Source organism: Periplaneta americana, chromosome 16, assembly GCF_040183065.1.
Source record: "Periplaneta americana isolate PAMFEO1 chromosome 16, P.americana_PAMFEO1_priV1, whole genome shotgun sequence".
Lineage (NCBI taxonomy): Eukaryota > Metazoa > Arthropoda > Insecta > Blattodea > Blattidae > Periplaneta > Periplaneta americana.
The window spans coordinates 115,035,356-115,051,776 of record NC_091132.1 but is presented as its reverse complement, the minus strand read 5'-3'; the positions used below and the strand labels follow the sequence as shown (position 1 = coordinate 115,051,776).

At 35.7% G+C, this 16,421-nt stretch overlaps 1 protein-coding gene across 4 annotated transcripts in view; it reads right to left on the bottom strand.

Annotated features, from left to right (window-relative positions):
• sif (still life) overlaps positions 1-16,421 on the bottom strand; it is a 727,300-nt gene that overhangs the window by 348,339 nt on the left and 362,540 nt on the right. For all 4 annotated transcript variants that reach the window (XM_069812852.1, XM_069812854.1, XM_069812855.1 and 1 more), the window contains one exon: positions 8,324-8,453. In XM_069812852.1, the coding sequence (XP_069668953.1) occupies positions 8,324-8,453 (130 nt within the window). The remainder of the gene's footprint in view (positions 1-8,323; positions 8,454-16,421) is intronic.

Genomic DNA, 16,421 nt, shown 5'->3' with positions numbered 1-16,421 from the left:
CGGCCTACCCAAAGGTCTTTTTCCAACACTCTATATGTATTTCTGCATTCGCCCATACGTGCTACATGCCCTGCCCATCTCAAACGTCTGGATTTAATGTTCCTAATTATGTCCGGTGAAGAATACAATGCGTGCAGTTCTATGTTGTGTAACTTTCTCCATTCTCCTATAATTTCATCCCAAATATTTTCCTAAGAACCTTTTTGTCAAACACCCTTAACTTATGTTCCTCTCTCAAAGTGAGAGTCCAAGTTTCACAACTATAAACAACAACCGGTAATATAACTGTTTTATAAATTCTTTCACATTTTTTGACAGCAGACTGGATGATAAAGCTTCTCAACCGAATAATAACAGGCATTTCCCATATTTATTCTGTGCTTAATTTCCTCCCGAGTATCATTTATATTTGTTACTGTTGCTCCTAGGTATTTCAATTTTTCCACCTCTTCAAAGGATAAATTTCCAATTTTTATATTTCCATTTCGTACAAAATTCTCGTCACGAGACATAATCATATACTTTGTCTTTTCGGGATTATGCAGACAACTTTGAAAAATTTAAATCAGTGCTAGACGAACTAAATAATTTTGATCCTTCATTAATTGAAATTCTTCAGAACAAGGACAGTTCCTTAAAAAATTAATTACCTTACATATCTGCAAATTTGAGTTTTTTTTTGCGTCGTTCTATAAAGAAATCAGAAACATCACCTTGTTGAATGAGACAGTTAATGAGGTGCATGGCATTGAAAAAAGATAATTCACTCTAAAGGTCGTAAAGTAGAACCTTTTACAGGGAAATATAAAAGCGTGCTTGAAAATAATTATGGATTTAATGTATAAAGGGCAAGAAGACGTTGCTGAAATTGAGAGTTTGTGTGACTCACATTCCTTTGATGAAATATGCAAGACTAGACTAACTTCTTGTGACGTTGAAAGCTCCTTCTCCCGGTATCACGCATTGTTCCAAGACAACGACGTCGGTTTTTGTTGGAAAACTGAGAGAAAGTTTTCATTGTTCACTGCAACAGCGAGTTATTTGAACCCTTCACTGTCCCATCATGATTGGTGAGTGATCCTTTTATAGTATTACATATTTAAAATTCTGTAATATTGAAACACAATTTTTTTTACCATTTTTACACATATTTTCCATTTTTATACTATTTTAAATTTTTACTATATAAGAAAATTAATATTTTCAAGTTTTTTTTACTTAATCACTTACAAATGGCTTTTAAGGAACCCGAAGGTTCATTGCCGCCCTCACATAAGTCCGCCAACGGTCCCTATCCTGAGCAAGACCAATCCAGTCTCCATCATCATATCCCATCTCCCTCAAATCCATTTTAATATTATCCTCCCATCTACGTCTCGGCCTCCCCAAAGGTCTTTTTCCCTCCGGCCTCCCAACTAACACTCTATATGCATTTCTGGATTCGCCCATACGTGCTACATGCACTGCCCATCTCAAACGTCTGGATTTAATGTTCCTAATATGTCAGGTGAAGAATACAATGCGTGAAGTTCTGCGTTGTGTAACTTTCTCCATTCTCCTGTAACTTCATCCTCTTAACCCCAAATATTTTCCTAAGAACCTTATTCTCAAACACCCTTAATCTCTGTTCCTCTCTCAAAGTGAGAATCCAAGTTTCACAACAATACAGAACAACTGGTAATATAGCTGTTTTATAATTTTTAACTTTCAGATTTTTTGACAACAGACTGGATGACAATAGCTTCTCAACCGAATAATAACACGCATTTCCCATATTTATTCTGTGTTTAATTTCCTTCCGAGAATCATTTATATTTGTTACTGTTGCTCCAAGATATCTGAATTTTTCCACCTCTTCGAAGGATAAATCTCCAATTTTTATATTTCCATTTCGTACAATATTCTGGTCACGAGACATAATCATATACTTTGTCTTTTCGGGATTTACTTCCAAACCTATCGCTTTACTTGCTTCAAGTAAAATTTCTGTGTTTTCCCTAATTGTTTGTGGATTTTCTCCTAACATATTCACGTCATCCGCATAGACAAGAAGGTGATGTAACCCGTTCAATTCCAAACCCTGTCTGTTATCCTGGACTTTCCTAATGGCATATTCTAGAGCGAAGTTAAAAAGTAAAGGTGATGGTGTATCTCCTTGCTTTAGCCTGCAGTGAATTGGAAAAGCATAAGATAGAAACTGGCCTATACGGACTCCGCTGTACGTTTCACTGAGACACATTTTAATTAATCGAACTAGTTTCTTGGGAATTCATTTTCAAGTTTTTTAGCATATAAAAATCCATTCCCTAATAATAACAATTATTGTCGTCTCTGATATTCTTTTGGAAGCCATGCCATGTTTAAGGTAAAGGAATTGTTAGATTCAGTTTAATAATTATTATTCTTAAGTGTATTTCTTTCCCTAGAGGCACCGCTAAAAACATTTTGCCTACTTCAATCCAGAACTGACTGCGGAATCTAACAAGGTTTACAACTTGTGATGACTGAGAGTTGAAACTTCGCGTTAAAATTGAATCAAACGACATAACATTATTTAATCTCGGAACTCTACGAAACAAGATGACATGTTTTGATTCTTTTTTTTTTTTTTTTTATTGACGCTAAGATAACTGCTGACACTATCGCTTTTCAGAGAGCAAAATAGTAGTTCGGAGCAGAAAGAAAATAAAATATACGAATATATGCGTCGCTTATCACAGCGCTAAACCTAAATTTGTTTGAAGACTTATAAAAGTCGAGTTGTATTGAAGTAACCTATTTACTTCAGCTTTCATAAACAGAAACACTGTCATTCCTGACAAAACAGCAAAAAAACAAAACTTTCGTTTCGTCCGTCATTTCTGATTTTACTGTGACGTAATCAATCAAGTAAAATTATGGAATAGCATCGACGTAGGCTAGTGATTTCCAACTAATCAAATTATGACGTGGGAGCGTGTTTCGTCTCTCGTAGTAAAGGCATGTGAAGCATTCATTCGAGCATTTGAGGGAGAGTAGTTGTATCGTGAAGGTCATATCCTTAAAATGTAACATTAATACATAATATATCAGCTTTTGTGTATTATACTGTAAGAATGTACACTATTATGTTAATGTTGTACTTTTAAGGAAGTCTGTAAACTTCTCTTCTGTGGTCAAGTAAATTAGTTCAATAACTTTCTAATTTAAAGTGACATGGTTTTACTTGAAAAATAAAGAATTTCAACTGTAATTTCGTTGCATTAAATGTATCTCGATGGAGAATACGAAAGTTTTTTATTTATAGGTATAACTTACAGCCATATTCTTCTCCTTAACCTCACCCATCACACAGTTACTACTGAAAACCTAATTGATCTAATTATTACAAACAATCCTGACAGAATTGTAATAACAGGGCAGTTGCCTGTCCCTGGAATTTCTGTACATGACTTAATATTCGCAGAGTATTCTCTTCAGTGTCCGACGAAAGCTGCAGCGAAATTCATTACTTACAGAAATCTAAAACATGTCGACAAGAATAAATTAATTTCCGACGCCATGAAACTGACATGGCATACAATATTTAACATAGACACTGTTGATGAAAAATTGGCCGCTTTTAATAGCATGGTGATGCAATTAGAAAAGATGTGCTACTCATCGTCCTGCCCCATGAATGACTGGTAGCATACTTAACCTCATGGAGTCACGTGACGTCGCCTATAGGAAGTATTCATTCATTCATTCATTCATTCATTCATTCATTCATTCATTCAGTGTTCTGCCCAAGGGCAGGTCTTTCATTGCAAACCCAGCTTTTTCCAGTCTTTCCTTTTTTCTGCCTTCATCTTTATTTCCTCATATGATCCATGTATCTTAATGTCGTCTATCATCTGATATCTTCTTCTACCTCGAACTCTTCTCCCGTTCGCCATTCCTTCCAGTGCATCCTTCAAAAGGCAGTTTCTTCTCAGCCAGTGACACAACCAGTTCCTTTTCCTCTTCCTGATCAGTTTCAGCATCATTCTTTCTTCACCCACTCCTTCCTACACAACTTCTGTCTGTCCACTTCACACGTTCCATTCTTCTCCATATCCACATTTGAAATGCTTCTATTCGCTTCTCTTCACTTCGTCGTAATGTCCATGTTTCTGACCATACAATGTCACACTCCATACAAAGCACTTCACTAGTCTCTTCCTTAGTTCTTTTTCCAGAGGTCCGCAGAAGATGCTCCTTTTTCTATTAAAAGCTTCCTTTGCTACTGTTATCCTCCTTTTAACTTCCTGGCAGCAGCTCATGTTACTCCTTATAGTACACCCTAATAATTTTTGAAGCTGTCCACTTGCTCTACTGCCTCATTTAGAATTCGTAAGTTTATTTTCTGTATTTTTCTTCCTATGATCATGCTCTTCGTCTTATTGGTATTTATCTTCATCCCACACAACTCACAGCTGTCAGACACAATACATCTGAGAGAAATATTTAGAACTATAAAAAATTAGGAACAAAACACGAAGTATTAGAAATGCCAAACGCCGTCATGCTCTCGGTCTTCTCAATCCCTCAATTTCTCCATGGAGTCATTTACATAACATGGGAATAGGAAGTAAAACTACAGAAAATGAAATTTCCTGGAATCATCATTCTTCACCTGCTGACCTACATCTTCAAGATCTCCACTGCTGACATTGCAAATTCCTCCACCTTCCTGATGCCACTCTCTTCTGGCGTGGCCTTGGAATGACGTCATTACTAGCTCATTCAAGTGTCCATTCCGCTCCTCCCCGCTTTACTCCTGGCTTCATTCTTCACCTGCTGACCTACATCTTCAAGATCTCCACTGCTGACATTGCAAACTCCTCCACCTTCCTGATGCCACTCTCTTCTGGCGTGGCCTTGGAATGAGGTCATTACTAGCTAATTCAAGTGTCCATTCCGCTCCTCCCCGCTTTACTCCTGGCTTCATTCTTCACCTGCTGACCTACATCTTCAAGATCTCCACTGCTGACATTGCAAACTCCTCCACCTTCCTGATGCCACTCTCTTCTGGCGTGGCCTTGGAATGACGTCATTACTAGCTCATTCAAGTGTCCATTCCGCTCCTCCCCGCTTTACTCCTGGCTTCATTCCCTCTCCTATTTCCTATCGACGTTGGCACATGTGGAGTCGTTTTCAAAACTAACGCCTGAGTGGAATTTGCCGACTGTTGAATTCTGCAGACACCCTTCCTCCGCATTCTCATGAATCCTTGACCTTCTGCAACTTCACCCTTTCTTTTCATTGAGTTATTATTTACTATACCCCTTACTCTTTCCTTTTTCTGTGCCCTTTCCCTTTCATTTATATTCTCATGTTTTTCCGCCTCATTCATGCTTTCCAAATAAAATTCGACATCGAATGCTTCACCATTGATTTTAAATTTATTTTCAAAGAGCCAATTCATGGGTCAGCACCAAAAAGAATTTGTCGTCTTCAGACTACATTAATGCAATCAAGATGTCCTGCAACCTTACTGCAGTGCGCTCCGTTCCTGGCAGAGTTTTCAGCACGACCTGTTGCCGTCAACCTGGCTGCAACGAGACAGAAACTCTTGGCCACGTGTTGGGCTTTTGTCGGAAAGGAGAGATATTGCGTAGCAACAGGCATCATAGAGCTATCGCCTGTCTTCTTCGGAACAAGGGTTGGGAAGTTCATGATGAGGTGCACTGTATTTCTGAAGACGACTCCCACAGAAGAGCGGATATAATAGGAATAAACAGGCAACAACAAAAGGCTATTATCATAGATACAACTATATACATGGAGAGAGATCTAAACCTAGCTCATCAGGTTTATCAGGAAAAGAGGGCCATTTATGAACCTTGTATTCCCTACCTTAGTGCCAAGTATAACATCCCTCTCTTCAATTGGTCAGTGACGGGTTTATTTTTTAGGTGCTCGGAATTCTTTACCAAAATTTTTAAAACAATTATCAATATCATCTTTTTAAATTCAAAAAATCATCTCGCAAATTCTTAAAGATTCCCTGCAGATTATACAATTTCATTTATACCACTCAGAAGGCCTTAATTAAGGATATGCTAATTTTAAATAAAATATTTTATTTATAAGTAGCTATAATTTGATAGTCATCTTCTAAGATTTCATTTTATAATTTGTTAATAAATGGTGCTTAATTATTACATTTTATTTTTATAACAATATTCATATTTAATTAATTATATTTACTTGCTATTACTTTCCGGGTCCTCGTGGTCATCCTTAATTAAGGCCGGACGAGTTATTTCTCTGTCTCTGTCTCTCTCTCTCTCTCTCTATCGCGTAATATCCATTACTCCTCGCTGCTTTCATAAAGGACACTAAAATCTTTCTTCTGCACCTCACTTCGTAATCAAAACTAATATTAAGTATTTTAATGATTTCTTATTGTCCATAATCTTCTCCTTTGTCATCAAGTTCGCCAGCATATGAGGAGAATGAGCTGGATAGGTTTACTGCATTCACTGTATAACGATTGAAGGTATAAAATGCCGACCATTGATGTAATCCTTTGAAATTTTATCTTGGATGAACAAGCATTTTAATGGAAGTGTGTTAAAATTACTGAATATAGGCAGTAGTAGTGGCTATCCGCGACAAATGATTATGTTTTAATAACGTTCAATTTCTGTAAACTACAATGAGGTCACCGAAAGTAGACAGGTGAATCTATACTATGACTTTCCATGAAATTTTTTGTCGGAAAATATTGCATCCTTGCAAACCTTTAAATCGAGATTGCATCTCGGGTAAAAAATATTTCAATTAAATTGTAGTAGACAAAGCTACCATGTCTGAATTTTCTATAAACATGGGCGAATGATGCGAGACCACCACACTCAAATAACGTTTAAAAACGAGAACCGAGAACATTGAAGTCGAGAGGCGTTTCTGCAAAGCTAGAGAAGTCTGTAAGAAGTGATATAACTGGAGAAAATTGTTTATCCTTGCAAAACTTTGTTTTCAGGCTTCAGCTTGGTTAACTGTCATTTCAGTATATAGTGAAAAAAATACTGGATTAAGAACAGAAGTGTGGTTTTCAATAAAATGAGCAAGTGACTTCAAGAGGACACTATACTGAAATTTTCAAGTTTTATATTATTAAGGGTTCACAATCGTGAAAACAATAATCAACATACTTATGAAGCTAGATTCACAAAATTTTGATCACTGGTATAAAAAAAAATTGGTTTATTTAACGACGCTCGCAACTGCACAGAGGTTATATCAGCGTCGCCGGTGTGCCGGAATTTTGTCCCATAGGAGTTCTTTTACATGCCAGTAAATCTACTGATATTAGCCTGTCGCATTTAAACACACTTAAATGCCATCGACCTGGACCGGGATCGAACCGGCAACCTCGAGCACTGAAGGCCAGCGCTATACCGACTACGCTACCTTGGCCGACTGATCACTGGTGTATCTGGTTAATAATGACAAATGTATAATATTTCATCCGGCTATGATAAGTGGTTTGCATTTTATAATATTTATTAAAATATTAAATCGCTTGACATAAAAAGTCCCTTGCGCCACAATTTACATTATTCTTAACTGATATTCACTTATATACATGGGATCAAAACTTACCAGTTGTAAAATTAATCAAATTACTAGAATTTTCTAGTATAAAAGAATAAAAAATAGAAATATTAATAATTATAAAAAAATTCCTAGTAATTTACCGATTCACTGTACAGAAAAACACAATAGTAGTCTAATGTTTGTTCCAATGTATATAAAGAATCATATCAGTTAAAATTAATGTACATTGTGGCGCAAGGAACTTCTTATATAAAGCGATACAATATTTTATTAAGACATTAATAAAGTAAAAACAACTTATCATAGAGGGATGAAATATTGTACATGTTTTATTATTAGCCAGATACACCAGTGATAAAAGTTCTGTGAATTTAGCTTTAAAGACATGAAAGTTAGTAATTTCAGTATAGTGACACCTTAAAAATAACTACAAATAAATTATGTTCAATTTCTATCCTATTACAATTGCAGGAATGAGTAGTTAGGAATTAGAGACGTTAGAGAAATGTCACGGCGGAAAATATTGTTTACCTTTTCAATCAGTTGCGTTGAGATTTCAAATCGGGCAACGATAATTTCAACGAAACAGTGATTGGAAACACGCTCAGAATGGGATTTTACGAAAATCAGGTGAACAATTAATAACACTTTAATGACGTTCAATTCATGTCAAATTCGAAGCAAGAAATGTTACTGAGAAAGTTTTTCACAACTTAAAACTATAACTAGTAAAGAAACGAGACTGAGTACTCACCTCTGATGAAGTGAGGTAGCAGAGGCGCGAATCCGTGCTCTCGATGGATGCCTGCTGCACGATGCCATAGCGAGACTCTCTGTCGCTCATGTAGTCGGATCGTAGACTATCTTGTCGGTCGAAAATGCCCCTGCACAACAAAGAACACACAACATTAAGGACCTTTGCTTGGGAAATATTTTTATGGTCTGTTATTCCACGTGCGATTTCCAAACATTCATTAATGTATATTGTTCTTTCCAAACACCAGCATAAAATATCTTAGTAACATCCATATGGTTCACTGGTAGAACCCAGAATGTTTTTATAACAATGAGGTATGGGGCCATTTTAATAATAGCTGGAATGTAATTGATGTAGTACAGGGTGCGTATCGACGGGCCAATGATAGTCATTTAACCTCGTCTATCCTTCGGTACCATATATGACAGCTTAGAAATTTATTCATATCATTCATTATGCGCTTATATAGGTCCGTGCTCTGAGGTATCTTATTCTATACCACCTACGCTTTCTGGTTTTCATTCGAGTTTCTTCTATTTTCTTGTCACTAGATGCTTCCAGTTGATTGGATTTATCATTCCGTCCAGTCAGCAGCATGGCTGAGAAAAGCAAATATAATTGACGATTTGTTATATGTTAAATTAAATAATATTAACTGTTGATACATTCTTACACATTACCGGAACCTATTCACGTAATAATAATAGAAACATTGTTTGGGCTCTCATACAGGCGTACAATACTACTTTTTAAGAGGTATCATTGGCGATAGCTTTGGTCATTAGCATGACTTTTCATAAATCACATTAATATAGTTTTCTATAATAAGTAGAATATATAATATTGTACAAACGTGATAGCTGTTATTTCATGCTCGCATCATTTTCATATAATCAAAATATTCTTTACAATATAATACCCTTCACTAAAAAGTGACGCTGATATGAAGAAAGAATGTAGGGGTAGTTACGAGCAAGTGGTGAGAAATGGCGACAAACTAGCTCTACTAAAGTAGTTTGACAATACGTCCGTTTTTATGGCATCCACTGGATTCGGTGTAGAACTAGTAGAAGACTGTAAGTGCGGGTCAAAAAAAGGATACTGTGTCCGTGTATTGCATAATACTCCAATAGATGGACAGTTTAGTAAAAAATTATGGGCAGAAACAATTCATATAAGTCAATGCCTGGAATAGGAATTATGTGAAACTGCCAATCAGATTTGATCACTGCACCCATGTATTGTATAATACTCCAATAGACGGACAGTTTAGTAAAAAATTGTGGGCAGAACCAATTCATATAAGCCAATGGCTGAAATAGAGTGTGAAACTGCCAATCAGATTTGATCACTGTGCCCGCATCTGGAGCGAACTACGGTCGAAATGCATTAGGTACCTTGAAACGGTACAGGCTTTGGTTTAGGACGGGGTTCGTCTTTGTAGCCACAGGGAACATTTTGCAATATTTTGCAAAATTCCTTGTTGTTGCTGTTATTCTGTTGTTATTATTCTTCAGATTTTTTTTACCGGTAGTGTAGTTCCTGGTACAGAGCATCTTTACAGATCATCTTTTTTCCACGAAGGAAATATATTTTCTATATTATATAGGCCCATTTAACGAGAGTATTATATTTGTCATGATTTCTAAGCGTAGTATTGCTACAGGAATACAGATATTTTCATTTCATTATTTGTAAGCAATTGTATGCATTTCTATAAAATAAATAAAACTGAATGGATACTAAATTAAGTCCTTATAGAATCCCACGGTATCACATACGATACCTAGCATAAAACAAGAATTGAGGTCATGATACAAATTTTGATTGGTTAGTGTTTGTCTTTCTATCGCCAATTACCCAATAAATAATATTTTAACATTTTTTTAACTTTAAATTTGTCTCGGGACTGTAGAGAATAATATCGAAGATGAGCTAAAAATGCAAACACAGTATTTTTTCCTGTACGCCGACAGTTCTGAGACGGAAACTTAGATAGTGTGAACAATTTAAACGTAAATATGTATTAGTAAGGTCCTTGAGCCAAATAACGCCATGTATACCTTTAACGCCACCCTATTAAAATTTGTTAACGGCACAAGTTTTCGGTAGTGCACTACTGTAGCCTGCATTCGCTTGCAAATTAGTGGTGAAATGAGTTACTAGCTGTCCGCTGACATTTACGAGTGACATGATATTCCATCATTTTCCTGTTGTGTGTTGATAGTGAATGGCTGTTCTTATATCAAGGTAAGAGGCAATATTTTATTTTGTGTGTTGAGCAAATAATAACTATATTAAACTATATATTTTCGTGATCCTTAAACATTCTTCTGTGTATAGAAAGTATTTGCTATCTATAAAATTTGAAAATGTTAGAGAAACAGGTATGTCATATTATCAAGTACTCAGTAGCGCTTTAACGCCAAGTGGCGTTAAAAGTCTACAGACAAAATTTTAGGTTATGTTAGTACTAAGGCTCACAGTACAGCATCAGTGTGAAAACATCAGGAAAATCACTAAGCTTTCAACTTACAAATGTTCAGAATGTGCAGTGATGATATTGGTTCAATTGCTTATCGAACTCTTAATTTTTTTTTTTATTTTACATAACTTAATTTTTTTGTTTTACTTATTGGAAAACATTCATATTAAACTAAGGTAAATACTTTTGTGTTTAATAACTTTCTACTGTATCACATTGTCTCTTTTTTTTAAGTAAGGAGTCACTGGAAAACATATTTTCCTAATCCATCTGGTGTTTCAGTTTCAGATCAAGAATCTTTCATTAGTATTGAGTGATTTTGTATATTTTATCAATAGAAACTCAAATTTAGTCGCTTAGTTCAATTTGTGTTGCTTAGGAAAAATAATTCATTAACAATTATAAGTGTATATAGTTACTAGAAAATAGGTGGCGTTAATTGGACAACCTGTTCCTAGTAACGCCAGTTTACAAAGTTTTTCCTATTTGAGTTCTAAATCTTGTTCGGTATATAATATATCCATTTTCATTGTGCTATTTTGTAAAGATAACATTACAGTTTCTATTTCATAATTTTCGTGTTTATACATAACTTATTTCCAGAGCAAAAGTGACTGAAGTGTTAAGGTGGTGTTATTTGGTACGTGTACCTTATGTTATTTAACGACGCTGTATCAATTTAGAAGTTATTTAACATTGATGAAAGTGGTGACAGTGAAATAGCATTTGGCGAGATGAAGTCAAAGATTCGCAATATGATTGCCTAATATGCTTCTCAACAATTGGGGAAAACCTCGGAGAAACAATCCAGATAATCCGCCCAAGCAGGAATCAAACCCATGTCTGAGAGGAGCTCCAGATCAGCAGGTGAACATTAACCTCTGAATTATTTCAACTTTTCACATGTTTCTACTTGCTTCACAACAAACAGGCGAAGCTCATCTCCACCAAACTGAGAGGGAGGGACAATCAGCTTCACGCGTTAGCTGACCAATGGGTTTGGGAGGGGGGGGGGGAGTTTCCAATCAGATGTGCTGGATGTAATTATGAAGGGGACAAATGCCACTGCGTACTCGCTGGAGATGAGATCCGGGGTTGTCAATAATCTGTGACCAGCTACAACGCATGGGCAACGATTCGAAAATTTTACACTTCAAGTTGCGTACAATGCTCCTATATTAAGCGAAGGATATATTTTGTCATCAGAATTATGGTCGTTCTTTTTGTTTACAATTATTACGTTTAGCCCTTGATGATCACGGATTTAGATTGGTATAATAATCATATTAAGGACTTAGACAAAGCAATTAAAGAATGGAATGAAGTAGTACCAAAAGGTATACAAATTGACAAACACAAGACTAAATACAACAATATATGCAGATGACCAAGTATTGTTTGCAGAAACTGAAGACGAATTACAGCGCTCTGTTTTTAAACTACAGATGGTTTTAAAAGAATACTATATGAAAATATCAACCGAAAATACAAAAGTAATGGCAGCTTATGGCAAAAACCTTCTACGAGCAAAAATAGTGGTTGATAACAAAATTATAGAACAAATGACAGATTTTGTATATTTAGGGAGTCATATTTCTTTGTATAATTATCAAAAAGACGTAAATAAAAATATATTGAAATATAATCAATTAAATGGTATCTTGAGAAGGAACTTTGGAAAACAAATGCGAAAAGAGGTCCAAATCCGATTTCACAACATAATATCAAAACCAGCTCTGTTATATGGCAGTGAATGTTAGACACTGAGGCAAAAGGAAATAAATAGAATCAACGCATCACAAATGAGATTTCTACGATCACTGACAGGAGTTACATTGCGGGACTGTATTAGGAGCGAAGACATAATAAATCAGTGGGAAGTTGAGGAGATATACCGCAGACATCCAACATTATCAACGTAAATGGAGAAACCACCTTCTTAGGATGCCTGAAAATCGTTTGCCAAAGAGACTTTTGTATTACCATCCACGAGGACGAAGAGATTTAGGCAGACCTCACCGACGTTGGACGGACCAATTCAATTTGTAGTTCACAGACGGGAAACAACCCGAAACTGTGTATTGGCAGAAGAAGAACAAGAACAAGAACAAGAAGAAGAAGAATCATATTCCCTGTAGTACAACTTGCAAATTAATTATTGCCAATTATTTAACCGTCAACATATTTACTGGATGTTCCTTGGGCAATAGAGTGCAAAGCAGCAGGGATTAATGAAATTATTAACACAGCATTTTAATATGAAAGCTCCTAATTGTGTCTTTAGTGTTAATTCCATCTAGCGTCAAAAGTTTCTATTAACACGAAAATAATAATAATAATAATAATAATAATAATAATAATAATAATAATAATAAAGCGAAAAGTACTCTAAGAAAAAAAAAACGAAAACCTGTTATATTTTCACTGATGCATTTAAAAGGCAACAAAATAGAAGTTTAGTAACTCCATGAAGATTTGAACTTGTAATCTCACGAATTCTTAGCTATCGCTCGACAAACTACGCTAATGGCCAGTTTGTCCAAGTAATGTTTAATTTTGCTTAACGAATGTTAAATTAACAGTCTGTTTATTTTTAACGCTTTGTTAATGTATTTTCCATTTGTTCAACATAATTTTGTTTAAGATAACCAACACTTAACTATAACGTCTCTTAGCACTATTTTAACTACTCAACAGCAGTTGGTAATGATGCTACACATGGTAAGACAATTTTTGATTGGCTAAAATTAATCTTTAAATTCTATATTATAGAGTGAGTCATGAAACTTGCATAAAATGACAACCTGTTATAGTAGGCCACGCTCCATAAACAAACAGTTGACAAATGAAAGTTGTAGGTGACGTGCTCAATAATAATTACAAAGTAAGGTTATATTTCCTCATTGCTATTATGGATACGAAATACGAAAGAAATAAAATAACACTGATGTATTTAACAGTCCAAAGTATTTTTTAAAGTTATATTACCAGTCATATGTTAAACATTCCCTAAAGAGAGACACAAAATATTAATTTCGCAACTTCTGTTCGAACAGCTGTGGAGACATCGGCCATATTTAATTAACTGTTAAACGAGTTAACTGCCTGAAATCCTACATTGAAAATTAACAAACTGTTAACAATCTGTTAAACCAAACTGGTGTTGAAAACATACAATTTTATTAATTAACAAACTGTTTAGAGTTTAACAGTCGTTAAAATTTCTAACAATACTTGGAAAGACCGGCCATAAGAGTTTCACTGCAGTCAGAATGGCATTGTAACGAGCTATGGTCATACTCCACTTGAGAACCTGTTATACAGTATAGTGTTTGTGTTACAATATTCACTGTTTATACACTCTGAACGATCTATCTGTTTTAAATCTCGTATATGAATTATTTTCTCGGAAGATTTTAGTGATTAATAGTTGTGTTCCCCATTATAACTGCGTAATAGAAGAATATACGCAATCTTTTGAACAAAGCCTGGCTGTCCCGAGCGCTCACGGAAATACCCGATTCGAACTCAGTCTCTCAGAAGCCAGCCACTTTCATTTTAACCAACTGTACTGCACATATGGTCTATGAACAAAATAATGTTTTGTTCCAGAAAATTGTGACTATGTACATATTACTGTTGCTTTAAATACGGTAATTTAAATGTTGAATGTCCTGTACAACTGCCTTTGTATGTTCTTCGAACGACAATATGTTCAATAACACTGTCGTTTATTACCAGCATACTGTCTATATTAATTATCATATTATTACGCACGGACAAATCCTATCAGACTGACCGGGTTACATCAGCGGTGGCGAAAATGTAATCGTGCGCCGAGCCACTGTGTAACCTGCAACGTACATAGCACCTATGGAGGGAGGCGGACGCCCGAAAGGGAAGTAAAGCAACTGTCTGACTTATTAACGGATTTTCATTTTCCTTACGTCAAGCACTTAAATATAATTTTATACAGTACAAGGCTACAAACTAATGTTTAGTGCGTGTAACGAAGAAAGAAATGAACATTATCACAACCTAGAATTAACTGTCTTCAGAATGTCTCTGCGACGAAGTTTCAAAATCAGGAATTATGTCACTTACTGCCAGTCGTAGTTTATCACGAAGGTATTTGCCTGTTAGTCGTGATCTAAATTTGGTTTTTACTATTTTAATTGTTGAAAATAATTTTTCACAAACGTAAGTTGTAGCGAACATGACTTCAACAGAACAAGCGAAAGAACGAAGCTTCGGATATTTATTTTTTGGCAAAGATTTGAAAGTTCAACATTTGTCAAGTCCTTACATCTAGCTTTCATTTGACATCAAATAGTAAATCAGTGAGTTCAAATTGAAGAGCTAACCGCATTATTCGTACATCTGCTGAAAAAGGGTCGACGTACGATGATGATGATGATGATGATGATGATGATGACGACAACAACACTTAACATTTTAATGTTTCATCAGTAACATGTAGCATAATGCCGTTTTATGTTATACAACCGTTTTCCTCATTATACTCGTGAACAAATCATAGCTACATTTAATATTCTCATCATATTGACAGCAAAAAAATGCGTCCTCCCACCCTACTTGGAACTTTCGTACATGGTTTCGAGAGAGGCATATGCCACTCGCAGGTCAGAGACAAATACAAATGGAACGGAGTTTGACTCCAGTGAGTGAGAGGGTGGAGGTTGGCGGAGGTTAGAAGCAAGCGATATGCAAAGCTATCACTGCGAGCCACAATGTCTCGCGAGTCACGTTCTCGCCACGGCTGGGTTACATGGAGCTTGAGGTCCTATTGTGCATGAGTGTTTTTATAAGTTGGCTGTACGTACCTGATGCATGATGCAGCAGTAAACAAAGGTAATGCTACACGTTGCGGGCTAGAATAGGGACTGAACCTTCGAATTTTAGTTATAACTATAACGCATCCTAAGGATAACACCTCAAGATGATTAACTTTTTAGTTCAATTACAATCATGCAGATCGCAACTCTCTTCTGTCCACTAATATATGTACTATTGAACCTTTCAGAAGTTATTTTCCCCATTAGAATGTTAGAATATTTAATCAAATTGGCTTCTGAATTCCTCGTAATTATATCTAAGGTTACCATAACTTCATATTTTGTACTGAAAATTTGTATTTTAAGACAAGTGTCAGTATCCGTATCGTACAAGCAAAAAAAAGTGGTGAAATGTATTTCCTGGTTCGGGCTAGGAAACCAGATTAACAATAAAATTAATTTTTACATTCTTCAAGAGATGACACCTATTATAGAATAACCAACGGCAATAGCCACTGTTTTGTACACATCCCTCAGACAGCTACATATTGATCACAGAAGGTGAAATAAAATTAGATGATTTTCTAAAAAAAGAAAAAAAATATTCTGAACTTTTATAACCAGTGCATTTCGTATCTCGAGTTTTGAGGGTATTGAGCGGTTTTCTTGCTTTCAAGTAGGTTCAGCTTACGAATTACACTCGGGCAGTATCGAGAAATTAGCCGAGTTCACTCGTTTCTAGTCCTAATTCTGCCACCAACGTAGACAAACTTTTCGATGAGGTCGTGCTTGTGATTCTTATGTTTTGTTGTTG